The following is a 22,671-nucleotide window of genomic DNA, read 5'->3' as shown; positions in this document are numbered from 1 at the left end:
TAAGGGCCGTTTACACAAGCGATTTTTATGCAATTTTTCTCGCGAAAGGCCGTAACATGCTTCAGTAAAATTGTACGTGTAAACAAGCGGCGCGCGACTTTAGAACAGCAGTTTCTAAGAAATCTTGCAAATTTGCGTCAATTTTCTATCATCCCTGCAACCAGCCGGCGATAAATTGCCCTGAACAAGCGTTAGGGCCGTGTCGGTAAACCGACGTTTGCAAAACCTATTTTCTGCTCTGTCCTTTATAAACCGCGCAAATTTTTTTTTCTTCTCTGTCTATTATAATAATTCAACCACGTGGCTAGAGCTGTCTCTGGACTGCACTTTGGACCCATATCACGCGTTTAATTTGAAGGTCAGAATTTGTAGAAGGGTACCAGTCTCTTGTAATTGTGAGACTGATTCGGTTTAGCAGTTCGAGTTCGCCAAATAATTCGTCATTCGTGCAGCCGACATTGTCAGAACTTTAAACCCTGAAATCTGAGTTATCAAGGTAAGGCAAATGCAAATGCACATTACACAAAAAAGATAAGCTCAGGATGACCTTTCCCCCAGAACAAATTTTCGTCTTTGTTTACTGAGACTTTCTACAGATTAATACACGTGGTTTCCTCTTGGCATAATCATAATATTTCATTCCGAATGCATGAAATTCGTCCCCGTTCTGAAGACAGGAATGAAGGTATCTCAAAAGACCCAGTTTATATATATATCATCATGTGACATTGAGACAAAATATTTACCGGGCATCGGAATGAAACTTGTATTGCGAAGAATCTCATGCCAAGGTGACATATTTAGTTAGCTCGGTTTTCTTTTGTTCTTTTCGAAGGAACATATTACATAACCCCTGACAATCTGAAAGCAGGTGGCTGCTTTGATTTTAGCAGGGGAGATCGGGACTGAAACAATAGCTGATACCAAAAACAAGACAAAGGAATATATTACAGTGATCCAGTGATTATATATGATCCCTGGATGATGCTTGTATTCGATTTCAGCTAGCTTTTTCAGATCCCCAAAACACGGACTTATTTTTGCACTTGTTTCCATGGTTATGGAGCTCGCAAAATTAAACGTTTTGTTTATTATCGTAAGAGCTTTCGATCCGTGTTTATTGAGTCTCCCTACTGGGCTGTAGCTAGTGACATTTGCCCTACCGTGACGAAACCCAATAGCTGTATTATAAATCGCATACCAATATCCACTTGCTCATTCTAGTGTTAAAACGGCATACGAACGTTTTCAGTTTTACGGATTTTGCACTGCGGATCGATCTCCGGGCAGTCAAACAAGCTCCAGATATGACTGAAAGTAAGTTTGTATCATCCTGCGTTTTTATTATGTAATTATTTGCTTATTTTTACTGATACTAATACTGACGGAATACAATGAGCGAGGTTTCTATTCAACTGTACCACGCTAGTAATCTGCATAGGGTCGCTGGATTATACATTTCGTGGGATCATATTTTTGGCTATAAACGCTTTCACCGGTCATTACGTGCACGCCTAATGATGGTCCTGTAAATAAAAACTGAAATATAGCGCTGTACTTTGTTTAAACACAATTTCAGTGTTTTTTAGCACTAGTCAAGCATGTCAACAGAATCTCGGCTTATCTTTCCAGTTTGTTTCTCCTCTAGCCTGTGTCTACTACTCATTCAATTGACCTTCTGATAGCAATATTCCCTCGACATGGCAGTCTCAACTTAGACTGCGAGCAGGCGAACTTTTTTCCTCACATCACGCGCGCAAAGTGACGGTAAAATTATGCAACTTGATTAGAAAAGTGTACGAGGGGGACTGGGGAGAGGACTGGCGCATGCGTTTGTCACGGCCAGTCGCAGCTCGCTAGATGATACATCGCGCTCTCGCGCGCTACAGAACTCAGGAGAAGAAAGAGGCTCGCCGTCTAGTCTTCACTTAAACCCACACGCCAGCAGTTGACGGAACAACAGACCCCAAAATTCGGTTCTCATTTGCCAACCCACAAAATGTGAACCAACCGCAACTAATGATGTACTCGAAAAAGGAACGTTTAACGTGGCCTCGCTGCATTATTCCATGACATAACAAACTGCTGAGTTCCAGTTTAGGATCTAGGACTAGTGCTGCATATATAAAGAGTGACATTTATTTGATAAAAATCTACAAGTTGAAAATATAATTTATACCTTCCAATTCTCATGCTCTTGGATCACTGGAAACTCACGCAAAAATTCCACAAGGGCACCCAACGGATCGTTTAGGTAAATTATCTGTTCGGAAGGCCCTTAATCCCCTACAACTTTCTAAAGGGAATTTTCACCTCGAACTTTCGTGATATGGGAAATTTAGGGCCTAGTGTTTTCGGATTGATAAAAATGTCGTTTCGGGTGTTGAAAAAAAGGTCAGCTAAGATTTTCGGAAAGGAAATAAGACCAAAGGTTTTCGGGAAATGGACAAAGATGCCCTAGTAATTTTGCAAAGACTCAAGCTCCCCTAGAACGACCGAACAGATAAAAACATTATAGCGCGGCCTGAAATGAACCTATAGAGCTTTAAAGGCACTTCAGATAGACTAAAATTGCGCTTCAAAGGATTTGAGAGAAAACTTTCGCTGGATGCCCCATATTCCAGCTTGCAGACCTGACTCATAGTTCCGGACAGTTCCTTAACCCAGCAGCATTTTTATCCAAGAACATTTCGATTCCATTTCGACATAAAGTAGTCCTATAAGTGAGGCTACAAGTCGTGTTAATCGTAGCTCGAGGTTTCATTTGAAACTATTGGACCTTCTCAAGAGAATCACCTCTCTTGGCTTTCTTTAGCAAGTCTTCGCCGTAAATGTTGGAACATCTTCGCTACCATACGGGAATTCTCAGAGCGTCTTCGGGTGTCTTCGGCAAGCTAAAGCGTGAGTGGACTAATTGTTTTATTAAAAGCAATCAAGAAATATTGATTGATCTTGCTGATTTCGCTCTAAGAGAACAACCAGAAGAGAATTTAGTGGTCGCTATTTTTCGGGCATGGTATAATGGATCATATACCATGGCTGCTAATTAAGCCAATCAAAACCCTGAAATTGCATACAATGATCCAGTTTTAATAGTATTAATTATCTTTCAATGCGGGCTGCTAGGATGAAAATGGATTGAAGTACCTTGAAAAAAAGTAGGCAATTCAACTATGAGTTCTTCTCGTGTATTTTAGACAAAATAATTGCTGAATGTCGATTGTAGTTTGTTCTTCCTTAGAGAATCTTACCTGAAATATCGTTCCGGTATTCTTATAGCAATTTCATAGGTTGCTTTCTCAAGTATTTGAGCCAAAATAGAGAAAAATCCCTGGCCATGACACCGTCCGTTTAATATCTACGAGAACTGACACCACACCAAATCCGAACGATTTCTCTCGTTTAAATATCTTAGCGTATAGAAACCCACAATGTCTTGAGCGGCTCAGTTATCTGTTGCTTTATAACTACTCAACAAAGCCTGGAGAAAAAGACGTTATGTGCAGGCTGTGTGAGAGTGAGTCATAATTTTCCAAGTTTTGTTTTTTGTGAATATTGTTCGGCTTGCTTTTGTAGATTCTTGCAAATGTGGTCCGGGATATGCCACCCCTTTGGACGCCATGAAAGGTCCCAGGGAGAAATTGCTGTACTTGCCCTGTATTCGAAGCAATACGGGGATAGAAAAACCCGACTACCTTGCCACAGTTGATGCAGATCCGGATTCGTCTACGTATTCTCAGGTAAATCGATGGAAATGCTACATTCAAAGAAAACAAAACCGTTACCTTCTAACGGAGCTTGGCAAAAATTAAATTAAGCGGTATACAACACCATAAATGCCTGCATCAGCACAGAAAGCGAGGAATACGGGAGTCTCGAGGGAGGCGGGGACGCCAGTGAGGGCGGGAGAAGAAGGCTACTTTCTTCCACTTTTGCGCTTGGCCTTCACGAACACCCTCTGCCTCCCCTGCGCCACAACAACAACAGAAACAACAACATGGTCTTACTTTGTAATTACAATTAGTTTAGATGATGTAATTATAAAACGATTATTTTAGTTGATGATGTTCAATTAATATTTTCATTAGGTCATTCATCGCCTGCCAGTTCCTTATCTGGGAGACGAATTGCACCACAGCGGTTGGAATGCCTGCAGTAGGTCAGTGCTAAAGTTAATAAAGAGTAAACAGACAAATCGACTTAATCTACCTAATGTAGGTAATATATAAAGAAACAAGCAGATGAATTTAACTATAGTTAACTGGAAGAGCGAATGAACGAGCGAACAAAATCAATAATTGTGCTGTGATGCTGCAGTGCAGTGCGGCCAGTTCAGTGTAATGAAGTGCAGTGAAGTGCAGTGCAGTGCAGTACAGTACAGTACAGTACAGTACAGTAGAGTGCAGTGCAAGGCAGTGCAGTGCAGTGCAGTGCAGTGCAGTACAGTACAGTACAGTACAGTACAGTACAGTGCAGTGCAGTACAGTACAGTGCAGTACAGTACAGTACATTGCAGTAGAGTGCAGTGCAATGCAATGCAGTGCAGTGCAGTACAGTACAGTACAGTGCAGTGCAGTGCAGTGCAGTGCAGTACAGTGCAGTGCAGTACAGTACAGTACAGTGCAGTAGAGTGCAGTGCAATGCAGTGCAGTACAGTACAGTACATTGCAGTAGAGTGCAGTGCAATGCAATGCAGTGCAGTGCAGTACAGTACAGTACAGTGCAGTGCAGTGCAGCGTAGCGCAATACAGCACAGCACAGCGCAGCACAGCGCAGTGCAGTGCAGTGCAGTGCAGTACAGTACAGTACAGTACTGTGCTGTGCAGTGCAGTGCAGCGCAGCACAGCACAGCAAAGCACAGCAGTGCAGTGCAGTGCAGTGCAGTACAGTACAGTACAGTACAGTGCAGTAGAGTGCAGTGCAGTACAGTACAGTACAGTACAGTGCAGTAGAGTGCATTTCGGTGCAGTACAGTGCAGTGCAGTATAGTAGAGTTCAGTGCAGCACAGCACAGCACAGCACAGCAAAGCACAGCAGTGCAGTGCAGCGCAGCGCAATGCAGCATAGCACAGCGCAGCGCAGTGCAGTGCAGTGCAGTGCAGTGCAGTACAGTGCAGTGCAGTGCAGTATAGTACAGTACAATGCAGTGTAGTGCAGTGCAGCACAGCACAGCACAGCAGTGCAGTGCAGTGCAGTACAGTGCAGTGCAGTGCAGTGCAGTATAGTACAGTGCAGTACAGTGCAGTGCAGTGCAGTACAATGCAGTGTAGTGCAGTGCAGCACAGCACAGCACAGCGCAGTGCCGTGCAGTGCAGTGCAGTGCAGTGTAGTGTAGTGCAGTGCAGTGCAGTGCAGTGCAGTACAGTACAGTACAGTACAGAACAGTACAGTACAGTACAGTGCAGTACAGTGCAGTGCAATGCAGTACATATAAGTAAAGGTCAGTACCTTGTAGAACAAGGCAGAACAAAGCGAAACCAAACCCTCAAATCTAGAGTTTGCTTTCTTCCAGCTGTCATGGAGATCCTAATCAGAAAAGGAACCGCCTCGTTATGCCGGCACTGACTTCCAGCAGAATTTACATAGTGGATGTAGAGACCGACCCCAGAGCACCACGTATTCACAAGGTATGATTTTAAATCGCTCTACTTTGGAGCGGGTGTGGCTTTCGGGGATAATTTCCTTATGCAGGAAAGGGGAATGAGGGTTTTAAAGTCTCATTAAGGTCACGTTCGATTCAGTAATCCCAAGTACAGTTTAGAGCGGTTTTCAGTTGAGTTTCAAACGCATACGCTCAGTGACGCCACTTTCTTAACCAATGAGAAGCGAAACCCAAACCGAATGCTGACTTGTTCGCACGCGTTTTCCCGCGCTTGGCACCGATTGTTGCATTAGCTACGAGTTTTGATTGGTTCATGGTGTTGCATGTATCTGTTGTATTTGGTCAGTAGTTAGTAGCTACTTTGGTTTTACGGAACTCAAATGAAAGTCGTTTTAATAACGAACTTATTAATAGCTGCTGACTATTGGCACTGAAACCAGAAAAAACTTGAGACGGATATCGATTAACCATTAATTAAAATAACCCGTATTGGGAATACACCGACCTATGCTCACACAGTCTCTAATTTAGCTCCTGTTATGTAACAATTAGACAACAACCTCAAGGTTTGTATGGGCTCGCCCCGAACAACCATCAAAGTCGATGGAAATCGAGAACGAACCGTGTTCTTGTTTTCCCAATGAAAGATCAATTCAACTAAGACATTCGGTTAAACTGTTTATTTCTAACCAATTGGCTTGTGAGTCTGTCAATTTTCCTTACACACATGTACACTCCCAAGGAAGTCAATCGAAAATTATACCGCTCTTGCCTAGCCAATCAGATTGCGTGCTTACCTGATAGTCACGCACCCCAAAGAGGATGGGTCCTGAACCATTCTAAAGGCATCTTCAAATTAGAAACTTAAAGTTGTAAATTCGTGTTGTAAATACGCCTTGGCGTCTATGAATGAATCGTTGAGGAATCAATTTAAAAATAAACCGTCTTTACACGTACCTTCATGTAGGGCCACTGGTTTTATCCTCTTTAGATTATTGAACCAGAGGAGGTTAATAAGACAGGCCTCGGTTACCTACACACGTCACACTGCCTGGGAAGCGGAGAGATCATGATCAGCGCCATGGGAACTCCTGAAGGAAAAGGGGAAGGTACCAATAATAGAGGGATTAGAATAACATTTACGGCAAACAGCAAACGACAGAAATGACCACATGACCATGTTTACCCTGCAGTTGGTGCTCGCTGTTTTCAGTTTCTCAGCAAAATTGAGTAGTTTTGCGTTAGCATCAAAGGCAGAATTATTTTGCACTGACTATTCTCATCTATATGCTGCGAGAAACCATAAACGCGAATCTTACGTTTGCCGTTTGTCCTAAACGAGATTCTTAATCTCCTTATAAATGTTTGAAAATAATATTTAATTCTCCTGCAATAGAGGGTTACTAATTATCATTAAAAACTGACCCACTGGATAACGCATTTCTAGCGTTTTGATTGGCTTAGCGGCCATGGGATATGAACCATTATACCATGCTCGACAAATAGCGGTCATTAATTAAATCATCTTCTAGTCTTTTTTGCAAAATGAAATCAGCAAGATCTAGCAATTTTTCTTGGTTGTATTTATTCTGAAAACAGTTATTCCGCTCCCAGTAGATGAATATGGAATGATTATAGCAAACTCGGGGCTTCCCGCTTCGTTCTCGCCCTCTCGTGGAATCATTGTTAAAAAGAAGATGAAGTCATGATGTGTGGCTTGCGGGTTAGATTTTCGAGTTGAAACTTGTTGGTTTTAACTCTGTCATTGTCTTGTTTTCTTAAACAAGAGACTCACTTCCTCTGATGGTTCACTGCGTAACCGGCGGAGTTTCTCTATAAGGTACATTCACTTCCCGAGAAAGTATCAACGCCTTATTCGTTAATTACATTTGCCGTTTCAAAACTAATTCATGTTTTATTTGGCTTTGTCTTACTACCGTACATGGCTGGTTAAATCAACTCTCGCCACTTTCTCAACTAATCAGTGGTAAAACCAGAACCAATCGTGTCCAGGCTTAACGCAGTTTACTTGAATCTGCTTCGAGTTCCTGATTGGTTAGTCAGTGTCGTTTGATGTGATTGGCTAGAGTGATTAATTTGCTTATCAAAAAGAAAACGCTTTATTAACTTGTTTATGTTTTAAAAGGAGGTTTCGTCATTCTTGATGGCAAGACATTTGACGTCAAAGGACGCTGGGAAGGGGATAATAAGCCTGCACCAATGGGATACGACTTCTGGTACCAGCCTCGACACAATGTCATGATCAGCTCTGAGTGGGGAGCACCAAGTGCCTTCACCAATGGATTTAAAGTAGAGGACGTGGTATCAGGTAAGAAGCATGAGCCCCCTCCCCTCCCAATGGTTCAATGGTTCATTTATTTCACAACATTAACATAGAAAGAAAGTATTACAACAGATGATTACAAGATAAAAATATACACCAACCCACCCACCCTTCCCTCTCGGCCAACTTTTGTAGAGGCGGTGATTCCACTTTGAAACATAGTTCATTCACAGAATATTATTCCATACTTCTATGTTGTTATTTTTGTGATGACTCGAGTAGTCCTTTTATATAAACTTGCGATCAGATGATTTTTTCACTTTGTTTGGCGTGTAACTATTCCATCGCAAAACGTTAAAGGAAAGTTAGCGAGCGAATCACATAAAAGAACACAAGAGAGTTAGTTAACTGATTGGAAGTTACTTTTTCGTTTGCACGTGTCTTCAGGGAAATACGGTTCTCGTCTGAACGTGTGGGACTGGACCGAACGAACCATACAACAAACAATTGACTTGGGAGTTGGCACCATTCCCCTGGAGATAAGATTCTTGCACGATCCTGACCAGACGCAAGGATTTGTGGGATGTGCACTGGGAAGCACTATTGTGAGATTCTTCAAGAATGAGGTAATCCTGCGCACTGGATTGGGAAGGTGAACGGATCTTGTTTGAAATTTTGTTTCACGCACCAAAAGAGCAACGGATTTCTTGCGAAAATTTAACGTCACAGGAAAGTAATCGGTTGTAACAAATAATAAAGACATATGAGGGTGCGTTCGATTGACCCTATTCCGGAATAGGAATACCTACAATGACGATAAGAAATTTCTCATAAGAGATTTTTGGAGTTACTGGAGTACCATATCGCTCTTAAATTATCATGTGTCAGCAAAAGTGTGCAGGAATGCCTTCGTAAATTTACTTAAAGAAAGAAAATCTAACCGCTATTCCGCTTATTCTGATTCCGGAATACGCGCATTCCAGTGCATCCACTAGTGCTGCTTGGTTCATGTGTTATTCAGTTGAACTTTTGAGATTAACTATAGAAACTTTCAAAAAAAAACCATAGAAAGCAACCCCCACAAACTTGTTAATTTAAAGTTCGAGAAAAGCAATTTCATTTTCGCTGACCGTCAACCCTTCAACTGTCTTTCATATCAAAATCCAATGAAAAATAAAACAACTTATTGTTGATGATGGTGATGACGACAACGAACGGAGGTAACTAATTAACTTCCTATCGAAATACCTCTTGAAGAATCAAAATATTTGTCCATATTTTAAATCAGTACTTTCGTCTAAGTGAAGTTTAGTTTATATTGCAAACTGTTGAGTTCGTTTTGTTTTACCGAGCACTCCTCAAGGACTTTTGATTGTCGCGTCTTAAAGACGCAAAGTTCGATTCATATAAAGATATATTCATATATCATCCTTTTTAACAAATAAAAATAACCCCTTGCATGTTAAAGAACCTACCTTAATACGAAGGTTATATTTTCAATTAATTACTGTTCATTGTTTGAAGGAGAAAACCTGGAGCTCTGAGACGGTGATTAAAGTTCCAAGCAAGAAAGTGGAAGGCTGGGCTTTACCCGAGATGCCAAGTGAGGGAAATATTACCCTACTAACTCAGTTGATTCCGTTGATACAAAAAATACTCTAAATCATCAACAAAGCAAATTTTTACCGTCTCGCGATCATAAGATTACTTACTGTGGCTTCATATTTTTCTTCAGGTTTGATAACAGATATTCTTGTCTCCCTGGATGACAAATATCTGTATTTTGGTAACTGGATTCATGGCGACATTAGGCAGTATGATATCACAGACACTAGCAACCCTAAACTGGTCGGCCAGGTAGGTTAAAGCGCCCTCAAACGTCATCTTTACGAAACAACAAAGACGATGCTTGCTTTTGTTACGGCGCATACGTTCTGCGCATCACAGAATCGTCGATCCGAGAAACGCGGATTTTTAAGAACAGTGCCTCTTAGAGCCAAGGAGTTCAAAGGTATTTTTGTGCGGCTTATGGCTACGCGAGGAAAACAGATCTTACATTTAATAAGGGCCAATGGGATCCAAAAAAAAATACCTCTTACTAACCTTGTTTTCTGGTTCCGTACTGTAAGTTAGGGACCGAGCTTTTTTCCGTTGATTTATGGCCTGCGCGCGTAGTAACATATTTATTATACCTCTGAGGTTATTCGGGCGCGCCATAAAGGAAACTAGTTAAAGTGAGCGGGCCGTACAGTGAAAATCAGCCCGAAAAATTGACCAATCACATGGCGCGTACTAACTGAGAGATATAATAAAACTGGGTACTAATCCACGCACAGTTTTAGAGATAAGATGTGTTCGCCTCAGTGTGGTGTAGCGGTTATCACGTTTGCCTTAAATGCAAGAGACCGAGGTTCAAGTCCTCGCTGGCGAACAATATTTTCACCGTACGCTTTTACGCGTTTACTCGTTTTTAAAATTATTGCTGCTTTACCGTTTAAAAAAAGCGTGGTTTACCCCATTCACCAAAGCCCTCGCTTAGATCTTTTCGTCTTTCCTGTAACTTGTCTTATTCGGCGTGTAGATTCATAGGAAACTTGTGCCTATCCTTTTTGTGCATTTTTAATTTGTTAGGTGTTTGTTGGTGGTAGTATCGCCAGTGATGGACCAGTGAAGGTGACAGGAGATCCTGAACTGAGCGCACAGCCTGAGCCGTGTTACGTGAAGGGAAAGCGCGTGGAAGGAGGACCACAGATGATTCAACTCAGTTTGGATGGAAAACGACTTTACGTCACTTCCTCTTTGTTCAGCGTGTGGGACAATCAGTTCTACCCTAATCTCTCCAAGTAAGTAGGTCTAAAACTGGCATCTATAACCTCAAGAATTTAATGAACATACGAGAAAGCATGCATACAAACTCTCAGGTTTCTAAAGAATTTTGGTTGCTATATGTTCTTTTTCATCTTGACAGTAGAGACACAATACATATTTAGGATTACCTAAGGCGTCTATTGAAGCTACGGCACAGGATGAAAAGAAGTTTCTTGTAAAATGACTAATGAAGTAGGCCGGATGCCATGATACAGTAAACTAATTGGAATTTCAGAGGCACAGTCTCAGAGTGGCTATTCGTCAACTGTTTCCTGTTCGCATTTTATTTTTGTGGAGGGAAGGAAACCGAGAACCCGGAGAAAAACGCACGAGGCAGGGATCAGAACTAAGAACAAACTCAATCGAAATTTGACGTCAACTCCGAGAATCGAACCCGGGCCAGGATTGGTAGGAAGCGGGCTCTCTTACCATGCTCCCGCCAGAGAAAACCTTCATCATGTATTTCTCATACTGTGTTTTCTCATATTCTTTTGTTACAGAAAAGGCAGCATGTTACTTCAAATAGACGTCGATACAGTAAATGGTGGTCTCAAGTTAAATTCTGATTTCTGCGTGGACTTTGGAGAAGAGCCTGATGGCCCAGCCCTAGCTCATGAAGTTCGATATCCAGGCGGTGACTGCTCCTCTGATATATGGCTGTAAAACACCAACGAGACCATTTAAGGCCCAGCTAACCCGACACTCTGCATTTTATCAGTTAACCACAAAATCCATATATTATGTAGCCTGTGTGGTGGACCCAACAAAATGTCAAGAACTGAGAAAATTAATGTAACATTTATACCAATTAAACATTTTTAGCTAAACCAGGCTTAACAAAATAAAAGTGAACTCTAGTTTGCGCTTTTGTTGTGGTACATTAGAAGTCGAATAACTTCAATAAGCAATTTCTGCGATGGAAAGAGTTTTAAACCATGTTTAAATAAATAGCTTCTAGGAAAGTTTTAGCTTTGTTGTGGACGGGGCATAAGACAGAAATAACAGCCCCTGTCAAATTTCCTCGCATTAGAATGGCTATTTTGTGGTTAAGTCATTAGTATTTCACATTATTTGATGTTAGGTAGTAAATTGTAAAAAAGCGCTTTGGCTAATTTTTTGTCCAAAAGTGATATATAAGTTTCGAATATTTAGTACTGTTATTGTTTTTGTTATTTCCTTTCGATTCCTTGTATTTGTATCTATCCCAAATTTCAGTGTTGTTTTATCTAAAGAAAAAATAAATTAAACATGTGGCTCACTCACTGTGACCATTCACTGCTGGCCTATCTCTTAAGCTACACGGGGAGGGTGTTTCGCCAAGACTTCAGTTCTGCAGAAAAGACAATAGTCAAGATAACTTTAAGGTGATTCCATTAAATTGTTTGCGCATTCTTACTGCACAAAATTTCTTGCGTCATAAGCGCGCACATTGGAAACCGTGGCAGGTCTTCCTCGATGCTAAGCCCAGCTAATCACCAAATGGCCTGTCTTTTTTCTCTTTATGTTATAAAACTTTTAGCAAAAACTTCAAGATAGAAAAATAAGTCATTTGCACGAGCTTGCCCATCATTCACTGGCATAAAATAATAATACTGAGAACATGTACACAAGAAACGTTTTGGGTCAATACTGCTTCATATTGTGTTTCCGGCCTGCCAAGAGATTTATTTTTAATTACTGCTCATGCCTCATACATTCTATGTATGATGTATTTCTAAGTTATGTGACAAGAAATGATTAAATAAACTTATATTTGAAAGTGAATATTGCAAACAATAATTGTTTGCAATATTCTATAATTATTATGGGGTAACTTGAGTAGATTGTAGTAACTGAGCTTCCAGGGACTGACTTGAGGCGATAGCAAGCTGCACAACTGAATACATGTAATGTCTAAGCAATTGAATAGCCTCTCATGCAGCTATTCTGCTTAATGAACTCCCTTTTCTGTTTCTTTTGAGGGAGCTTATGGGTGTTTAAATGAGGAGGAATTTACACTACACGCGTAGGCTCGATCTTTCAGCTGCTGTTTGGGGGAAAATGAGCTGGAAGCGTTAAAAAAGAAAAGTCCCCAAATTATTTCCACCATATTCGTTCCAAGAGTCCAGTCTACTAGGCACACACACAGACACATTCTCTATATGAAGTACCTACCACTTCTTTGTGTATGTACGCTGGCGAAGTAAAAGTTCGTCCGAGGGCTCTTCGAGGACAACAAAGGTTGTCAAGCCATCCAATATGGCTCTTTGCGCGCTACGTCGAAACACATTTTTCGCTAGCAAACTCTTTCTAACAGCGGCTGCAGCTTTCAGTGTTGCCCCAAAGCTGATTCTAGCCGAGTTCTGCACTGAAGGTAAATGCAGTGATGAAGTTGAGAAAGCTAAACTTGCCTCAAAAGCTGCGGAAAAGTATCAGCCTGATGACTCCATATTCGGCAAGATTATTCGGAAGGAAGCCCCTGCTGACATAGTATACGAGGATGAAAAGGTTGGAGTTCAAATATTGCCCTGTACAGTTTAAAATTCCTTCAAAATCCCTTAAATCGTTTCCAATTAAGTTTAGAAAATCGATGAGCCATTCCATTTAATATCTGCACCCCCCCCCCCCCCCCCCACCCTTTTGAGGGCCTGAGAAATCTGAGAGAGAGGGAGTTCTTTAAGAGTTATTTCTGAGGGGGCATTTATGTCGGTATCTTTGAACTCTTTCTTTTTTCCTAAGGGGGAATGTGTCGGCACTTTGATCTTAATTTCTGAAGGGCTCTTCAAAGTTATTTCTGATAGGGTTAGACACAAAAGACTTCAATAGAGGTGGGGAGCGGGGGGGGGGGGGGGGGGGTTTGGAGTGCAAATAATAAAAGGAATGGCTCAATGTTACGGCTCACGAAATTAAACTTGTCACTGACTGGGATGCCTGTGAAGGGGTTGGGATAGCAATACTGGGTAGGTGTGACTGTGTTGGAGAGGGAGTTGGAATGGAGGTGATAAAGTTTGCGATTTGTTAGGCCTGGTTCACACTAGCAATGTAATGACATTAACGTTGACATAACAGCATAAATGCATGTTTGAATGTTTTAATCAGCCATCTCCTTGCTGTCACAAAAACAATGCCAAGCTCTGGCGATAAATTCTTGGTGCCCGCTTTATAAAGGGACTATGTCAGCTGGGGGACAAGTGCATTAGAGTCTGATTGAGACTAATTTGCATATAACTAGTCGAGGTATTATTGTTTGTCCACCATTGCATCCGTCCTGTCAATCACACCTTCTCACGCATGGAGATACATTTTCACGTGCCCGCTTTGCCAAGCTTATGGAAACAGACTGTGCTGTCGTTGAAAGTGTATCACATGAGTTAAGTTTAACCCGCTTGATTCGCGTTTAATATGTGCTGTCTGATGTAAATTATCGGTCAGCTTACCCTTGCCATTACAGTGATAAATAATGACTTACGTGTGAGTTTCTTTTGTTTAAATGCCGATCTTTGCAATTGCAAAACTACTTGTGCTCGAAAAACTTCGTCCAAAACCCGCGTTTGCCTCTGCAAAACTGCGAAAGTACACTGCACCTAACTGATTTATTTAATTGTGGCTAGAAGTAAAGGTTGGTTTGTCAAAACAATTTTGTATTTATGTCTGATTTACTCTCATCATAATTATGTCAATGCATTCATAGCAATATGGAAGTCAAGCGAGGTCTAATAACACTAATAACTATCCAGGCAAATCCTTCGATGTCCTTGATTTCCAAACCTTATGTTTTGTGCCGTTGCTGTGGTCAACCATATCACATATTGGAGGGGGTTAAGTTTTCATGATCCTTTTAAAGAGCCTATGAAGTTAAAAATAACTTTTGCCTTGAAAGGCCTTTCAAAAAGAGCAAGAGTGGCATTTAATTTTTCTGAATAGCTTCTCTCATTCCAGAAATTCAAAAATTGCTGACCTCACAAATCGTTTCAGCACAAAGACAAATCACAAAATCAAGAATATCTCGGGAAATATTGGAATGATGCTGCTCAAACTTGGCAACAGTATGGTACCTCAGATAACACACAAAATGACCCCTGCTGTGCTGTTGCCATGGCAACAATGTTGCTTTTGGGTCTATTTAATGCTCGATTGACGTTCTCATTTCCTGTCTTAACCAGAGATCGTCTACTCGCAGTGAGCTAGCGAGGAGACATAGGGCATTATGGGCACTTTATGCACTTCAAGTAGGACTGTCCACCTCTGCTTATCTTGTCAAAAATGCTGATATTTGGTTCAAAGCAGAAAGGGACTGGGGCCGAGAGTAATACCATGGCAACGTCAAACAGGGCGTCATTTTGTTTCTTACCTGGCGTACATTATAGGTGCCAATTTTGAGCAGCATCGCCCCAATATAACCTGAGATATTCTTGATTTTGTGATTTGTCTTTGTACTGAAACGATTTGTGACGTCATCAATTTTTGAACCAAGACTTGAATATCTCTGGAACAAGAGAAGATATTAAAAAAAAGAAAATGCCAAGATTGTTCTCTTTTAAAGGCCTTTCAAATAAGCGGAAGTTATTTTTTACTTCATAGACACTGTAATGAGTAGATCTTCACAAGACCATCTTGGTGTCAAAAATTCATAGAAATCTGTCAAATATTGACAGAGTTATGGCATTATGTGTCAATTGGCACTCTTAGGGATTAAAGGGTTAAAAGTTAATAAAATAATAATAATAATGACAATTAATAATCAATATAATAATATTTAATATTGCTAATATGCAAATAACATTTGTATATGATCAAATGTACAGTACAGTACAAAAGTGACACCTAAAACTTCTAAAATGTTTTCCCCTTTTCCTAACACACTTAATTGTGTTGTATAGAGAGTTCTCATAAAGTCTGAGAGTTAAGAGGATGAGGATCCAAGGTAGTGGCCTAGTTCACGTCATTGCAATAAAGGTTTATAATACCATTGTCATTCATATCGAACTTCAAATTTCCCCCTCCATTGATTTTACGAAACAAAGAACTTAATCGGTTATTATCTTTTGTTTCCACTTTGAAAAAAAGAATGCAAAGAACGCCGACGCGTTTTTTGGTTAAGGTTTTTCTTCAAAATGAAGCAGAAATTTGCGGAAAAAAAATACGGGGCAATGTTTTTTCTATTTAATCAAAGGCCACATGCAAAAATTCAGCTCATTTGGATGACATTTAAAAAAACGGGCAAAATTGTCACTTACAATAGTTTTGCATAAAACCCTTCAAATGCCAAAGATTTTAAAGTGGAAGGTGTCTTTTCAAACTGAATTGGAATTTCCAGTCTGGTAAGAAAGGAGGGAGGGGGGGGGGGGGGGGGTGATCCAAAGCAAAAATCATAGAACTGTGGTAGGGGTATGGAAATTTTGTGGAGCAACTTCTTGTACTTGTCATTAACTATATTTTTTTTGTTAAATGGAAAGCTATGTGCCCTATAAAAACTTGTGCCCTGAAGTCCAGTTGAACTAGTTAAATAATAATTATTGTACCCATGTGTTAATATGGGTGTTTCTCTGGAGCATGAGCCTATTCTAAAGAGGGGTAAAAAGGTTTATCAAACATATTTTGCTGATCAGATGACCAAACTAAACATGACAACAATATGCAGAAAACTTATGTCACAACAAGCTTAAGGCTGCGCATATTGACAAGATAAAATTTCTTGTTTTACAGGCACTTGCTTTTCGGGATGTTAATCCTGTAGCACCAAAACACATTTTGGTGATTCCACGGAAGGCCATAACACAGTTGGCTGCAAGTACTGAAGAGGACATCCCTGTAAGTGTACTTGTGTTGTGTTACAGTTGACCTTTTAGCGTGAAGCCTGACTGCATCTCCTATGGACACCCAACTGTACTTTAATAAGTGAATATTAATCTTATTAGTGTTAATCTGTACTTCTGAAACAGAGAGGGCCTTGTTGGAGACACGGTTATTGAACAAACTGCATGAAAGTCACAAACCTCCACAACAGTAGAATTACTATCGCATACTGTGCTTTTCAATAACATGCAGACTCTGAAATTCAAGATTCAACCAACTGTTGCGCTTTTCACTGCTGTCAATCACTAAAGCGGACCTCTAAAAAAACAATAACCTTTGGCTCAACAGGGTCAAAAGGTTACGTTTGTGCATTTGTGCAATCCACTTTGTTGGTTTCTGTATTTTTGCAGTCAGTCAGTTGTTGCCATAATATTATTATGGTCGCTGCAGTAAAACATGCTCCACTCTGTCTCACTCTGACCACTAACTGGGGTTGTTTCACGGTAGTCCTGAGTTCAACTCCTTGGCCATGCTTGTAAATAGCCAGCTGGTCTGCCTTTTAGTAGTTGGATTTTTTGTCATCTTCAATTTGAATTATTTGTTTGTCATCTTTATAGCATCAAGTGTGTTATAAACTCTGACCAAGGGTAACAAAGGTGATGATATGATGATGACGCTGATGATGATTATTAATTATTATTGACACAAGCAGAACATATGGCTAAAATTTCATAAAGAAAGAGACATTTATTTATTTATTTTTCCTTTTTTTTTTAAGAAAGAGACATGTTTTATTTTACAAGCCATTTTGTGATCATTAAACAATCATTTTCCATTCTTGGCAAGAGAATAATAATAGTTATATAATAATAATAATAATAATAATAATAATAATAATAATAATAATAATAATAATAACAATAATAATAATAATAAATAATAATGATAATGATAATGATAATGATAATAATAAATAATAATAATAAATAATAATAATAAATAATGATAATGATAATGATAATGATAAAGAATTGAAGGTAGAGTTTTCTCAGTTACAACTGAAGGTGATCACTACGATAACTTAACATTGAAACATGTTTTGTAAAATCAAACATGTTGTTTTTCTTGGTTAAATTGTGAGGCTACAATCTTGTATGTATTGTTTGTTTCTTTTCCATAATTTCAGCTTCTGGGCCATTTGTTATGGGTGGCAAAGACTGTTGCTGAGAAGGAAAACCTGAATGACAGTGGATATAGGCTTGGTAAGAGCTGCACAGACCGTGTTGTGTTTGTTTCAATATAGACATTCTGTTCTAATTACTTACTTTTTTGCAAGGGACTAATCTCAGAGACTTGTCCCATCATGTGGACTTAACCCCAATTATGTTGAAAAATCTAGCCACAGGGAAAAAATTAAAGGGTTTGGTAGAAAAGGAATGTAAGTGATGATTTGGCCTTGGAAAAATTCTCCAAATTTCTTTGAATTTGTTCAAGTTTTACGTGTAGTACAGTCTGGTCCTTTGGTGACCTCACAGTAAAACTAAGATCCATTCTTGATTCTTGTGCGGTGGTAAACCAAACAACCATGAAAATTTGAAACTTTCACAGGCCATACATATTCTAAAAAAAATGCTATAAACGAAATATTTTTGCACAAGTAATCAGGACAATTAAGAGTTTTCATTCAGCAAAAAAAAAAAAATGTAGTTAGATTTTACACTTTAAGGGACTAAGTTTGCCCAACAAGCTTATGACTTTATCCTAAACTTTGAACCAACTGTTAAGTGTTAAGTTATGCTTGAAATGGTTTCCTTCCTTTGTTTAAAGTTAAGCAAGTTCCATTTTGATAACAAGTCTGTAAGCCAAAGTAGAGCATACAGACTTGTTATCACATTAGGAAGTTTTGTTGTCAAAGGGTAAGAGGTGGAACCTCTGGCCTGAATTATGTTTAGGTTTTGCACACCCTATCACAAATTTCAAGGAGGAGGACTTCCTGCTGCATCCTGACATAGCAGGCCCTCTATTCTCAAAAAGCCTTTTTTAGAGCTGACGTTTTGTGTTGTATTTCAGTTATTAATAATGGACGGGATGGGGCCCAATCAGTGTATCACCTTCATATTCACATTCTTGGTGGACGGCAGATGTCCTGGCCTCCTGGTTGAGTCACCAGATGTACAGACACTGAAGCCTTTGTTTTAGACACAAAGTGAACAGCAAGATTTTTTGTATTGTGTGGTTCCAGAAAATTTCCATACCCCCACCCCCCAGGATTTTCCATTTTTTGAGGTAGTGTTTTAACCCCCTGGCACCCTTTCGAAAATTTGTTAAATAGAAAATACGCCCCACCCCCTCTGGAAAAGTTGACTCTCTGGAAACTAATCTAACCATTCACCCCTCCTCCCACCAGAATTTTCTGGAACTACACATTCTCACATAAATTTAAACTTGATGTTGAAATCCAGGTGGTACCATCCACAGAAAACCAGGGGCAAAATTAACATGATCAACATTGGAAATGTATCGCATTATGATCCCATGTGAAAGTACTGTACTTTTTTCAATAAATATTTAAAATAAATGTGCATATATACAGTCAAATCTCTGACTCATTTGTTTCATGGAAAGCAGTTTGAAACTTATTTTTAATTGTGCCGTTAAGAACAATAACCAAGTAGTAGTACCCAAGTTTAAAGTTCTGTCAGACCTTTTTTTTTTTTGGGGGGGGGGGGGGGGTTAAACTGCAAAAGTCAGTTTATCGCAATATAGTTCTATGGATTAGATTAAGAAAGCTGGATGTATTACTATCTGTTAAACCTTGTAGACTGTGAATTACTTAGAGACGCGCCGCTTTTTTGCTAGGAGGACTTACTGCAGGTAGGAAGGCTGTGTTACCCGGGCATGAAACCATCTTCACATCTTAACTGGTAGACCTACAGGACAGAGGACGGGTGGCAAGGATTGCCTTCTTTACAAAGGGCTAAACAACCAGGCAGTGGTAACCATCCCTGAACTCATGATCAGCAGAAAGATTTCCTACGAACCCGCCACTCTCATGCTCTCAAAAATTGATTCCCATCCAAGAATCATGCGATGACTACAAGTATAGTTTTTGACCGAGGACCATCATCGGTTAGTGCAATTTACCAACTTGTATTATTATAGAGTGAATTGGGATAAATGGAGTGCTTCAAGTCAGCAGTGAATGCCCACTGGCACCTACTTGCTTGAATCTTTTGTGCGTTGATTCTGAGCGCACCCTTGTATTTATATATTTTAAAATGTTCAAAACTCAAGTGGAAACCACGAGCCGCAGGCGAGTGGTTTCACTGCCAAGTTTTGAACATTTTATGGTGTCATTTGTTTTACAATAACATGGCAAAATTATGAGCGGAATTGGCTTTGTTTTCCGCTGAGAAAGCGCGCGTGTCACATCTGGCCTTATTTTTATTGTCTGTACTCTTACAGAAAATAGCTATGAGCCAATCAGCGCGCGGAAATTTTGACAGTAATTGTAAAACTAGATGGAGCAGCTTTTTCTTTGAAATTAACTTTGAAGGAAAGCGTGAACTTCCTCAGTATGTAATGCCGCACGCAAGCACGCAATATGCCGTTTATGTCACTCGCCATTTCTAGCCTAACACAGACGTATTTCTGGCGGAGAGAAGCGACAGCCGGAAATACGCCAGCGTTCGCAGACTATTTCCACGATCGCTCCAGAATTTCTACTCACGCGTTCACGGTCACTAGTAAACAACAGGGACAGTTCTGAAGTCTGCAATACTTGTAGCCTAAGGTGAATAAATACAGCCAGAGATAGCATTATTTCTGTTAATGTTTGGTCGGATAAGAAATAGGTGTGATAGTTTTTTGTTTGTTTGTTTGCCTTTGTTTGGTTTAGTTTGTCTCTTGTCTTGGCCTCCAGGGGTTTTTATATTTTGGGGCTGGGTGGGTGGGGATACTGAATTACGGGTTCATTTGCACCCTTCCCCAACTTCATTTTTAAGCCAGAATACACCACCCCGCTTCCTGGGTAGTACTGAAACGTTCGAAACGTCGGGAGCCGGATAGCGATATTCAAAACACATGTTCGAGGCTCGATTTCTAGCCCTACGTAGCAGGTGTAATCGATCGGGGGCCCTCTTTCTTCCCTCACTTGTTTTCGCCCCGCTTCCCCCTCCTCTACGCCTGATTTTTGCAAAGGCCTCCTCTGCCACGAGTCATCAGTTTGCCACGGGTGTCAAAAAAGGACTTTGGGATCGGGAGAAGGAGTGTCAAAGCGTTTCGATGACCTACGTCTGAAACATTAGCTCAGGTTACCAACTGAGCTAATACGTGCTAAGACAAAATACAACCGTGACGTAAATGTTAAAGTGCCCCTAACCCTTCAATTTGTTTTCTCGTGGTAGATTTCCATATCTTTCAAGAACTCATTTTCGAAAAAAATTTTGAGAAATATTGAATCCTTTTTATTTTACGAGCGCTAAAAGTTACTGAAATTTTTAAATTTTTGCGCCCTTTAAGCCCCGCTGGACAAATTTTTCTCTCGTGGGCTCATTAGGAACGAGCCAATGAGAAGCGTCCGATATTTGACACTTTCTTAGCTGTGACGTAAGAAAAGGACACCAGAAGGATTCAGAAGGAATCTTATGCATGCTGATTCCTTTCTCTACATTTCGAGAGTTGCTGCATCCAAAAACCACACATTTTCCAACCATTTTCTCTGTTTACAATTGAAGCATTACCGCGAATCTTCGGATATTTTTGCACGATGTCCTTTTCTTACGTCACGCTCCACATTTGGCCGAGTGGGGGACTAATGCGAACGATAGGTGAAAATATCGACAAGACTGCCTTCACTTCTAGCGCTCGTAGAAAAAAAAAGAACTCAATATTTCTCAAAATTTTTTTCGAAAATGAGTTCTTGAAAGATATGGAAATCTACCAAAAGAAAACAAATTGAAGGGTTAGGGGCACTTTAATACTGTTCCGTTTTAGCGTTTTTCAGTGATTCAGGACATGTCGCACCGTAAGCACCGTAAGCTGTATAAATACAAGCCGTTAGGCCTTAACGCTTTATAAAATCGCAGCTGAAATCAGTTTCAATCACAAGGAGCCGTTGCAAGCTGGTCTCAGTAACTGATTATGCCGGGGCAGATTTTAAAGGGAATTCTTTTTCTTTCTCTTGTCCTTACTCTTGCCGAGGTGTTCGTTCATGGAGCAGCATTATCACAGCAGACAACCGATTATAACTGTGCCTTTTGTAAACTTCTGAAAACACTGGTTAGCAAACAAAATGCAATGGATAGAAAAATGGAGGAGATTTCACAGCAAAATAAAAACCTCGAGGGGAAAATCGATCTGCTTCTTGGAGCGCAAGCCAACTGTTCAACAGGTAGGACACGGGTAGTCATATGTATGAATTTCATTTCTGTTGGAAAAAAGCAATATGATGATCACAGAAACAACAGAATACGCATGAACAGGGTTAGTTAGCGTTGCTCCTCTTAGTGACCCAATGGTAACTCTATCAGATTCAACTTGTTGTGCAATTTCTAGAGTTTAATTGTGACGTGGATGAATCGCCATGATGGTAAATAGGCAGTACTTCACACAGTCAGTGCTTTTTTGCGATACCTATCAAAATGAAAGTTATATTTTGCAGTTTTTCGATCTCGGAAAAAGCTGTAAAAGTCTTGTTGTACGAAGTGTGTGTCGGTGTGTGTGTGATGTATGGACTGAAGAGGGTGGGGGCGCTGCTTTTGGGAGCCGTATGGTCATGGATGCTGAATGTCAGGAGGGCGGGAATGATGTGACTCCAAGTTAGCTTCATTTTACAATTGTACAGCAATGACGATGCAACTAGTCCTGCACGTACGCACACAAGCAAGTTCAAAGCGGAACTTCACCAGACTCTCAAAGATCATATTACCCTTCTTTGACCCAACCCTTATCTCCTGAGCTTTAGGCGGTCAGTAAAAACGTGTTTAAAAAGGTCATTTACATATTGAAAAACTAACGCTAGTGTTTCACCGGGGCTGTTTTACTCCTTTTGTTATTAGTAAATCAAAAAGACTGTGCTGATCTTTACAACTGTGGCCATACAACCAGTGGCGTGTACACCATTCACCCTGATGGACAAGCA

General features: G+C 40.2%; 3 protein-coding genes and 1 non-coding gene across 4 annotated transcripts in view; all 4 read left to right on the top strand.

Moving 5' to 3' along the window:
• The first annotated feature begins 841 nt into the window (after positions 1–841).
• LOC146474656 (methanethiol oxidase-like) lies at positions 842–12,012 on the top strand. The gene is made up of 11 exons (XM_085116407.1): positions 842–1,317; positions 3,577–3,740; positions 4,089–4,159; positions 5,513–5,627; positions 6,594–6,711; positions 7,749–7,931; positions 8,334–8,512; positions 9,411–9,489; positions 9,622–9,743; positions 10,518–10,729; positions 11,255–12,012. The coding sequence occupies exons 1-11, from the start codon at positions 1,308–1,310 to the stop codon at positions 11,415–11,417; spliced, it is 1,416 nt and encodes a 471-aa protein (XP_084972533.1). The 5' UTR covers positions 842–1,307; the 3' UTR covers positions 11,418–12,012.
• On the top strand, positions 10,242–10,317 carry Trnal-uaa (transfer RNA leucine (anticodon UAA)). The gene has a single exon. It is a non-coding gene; the product is annotated as a tRNA-Leu (tRNA).
• Positions 12,013–12,945: 933 nt separating the features above from the next.
• On the top strand, positions 12,946–19,127 carry LOC146474655 (uncharacterized). Its single transcript, XM_085116430.1, has 4 exons — positions 12,946–13,241; positions 16,440–16,544; positions 17,716–17,791; positions 18,600–19,127. The coding sequence occupies exons 1-4, from the start codon at positions 12,993–12,995 to the stop codon at positions 18,689–18,691; spliced, it is 522 nt and encodes a 173-aa protein (XP_084972556.1). The 5' UTR covers positions 12,946–12,992; the 3' UTR covers positions 18,692–19,127.
• A 2,415-nt stretch (positions 19,128–21,542) lies between these two features.
• LOC146474654 (microfibril-associated glycoprotein 4-like) overlaps positions 21,543–22,671 on the top strand; it is a 3,108-nt gene continuing 1,979 nt past the window's right edge. Inside the window, exons 1-2 of the mRNA XM_085116413.1 lie at positions 21,543–21,921; positions 22,589–22,671. The exon at positions 22,589–22,671 is cut by the window's right edge and continues 307 nt beyond it. Of these exons, the coding sequence (XP_084972539.1) occupies positions 21,672–21,921; positions 22,589–22,671 (333 nt within the window). The 5' untranslated portion in view covers positions 21,543–21,671. The remainder of the gene's footprint in view (positions 21,922–22,588) is intronic.

This window comes from Pavona decussata, unplaced genomic scaffold (assembly GCF_977016875.1).
Source record: "Pavona decussata unplaced genomic scaffold, jaPavDecu1.1 SCAFFOLD_87, whole genome shotgun sequence".
NCBI classification, from domain to species: domain Eukaryota; kingdom Metazoa; phylum Cnidaria; class Anthozoa; order Scleractinia; family Agariciidae; genus Pavona; species Pavona decussata.
This window is presented reverse-complemented; position numbering and strand designations above follow the sequence as displayed.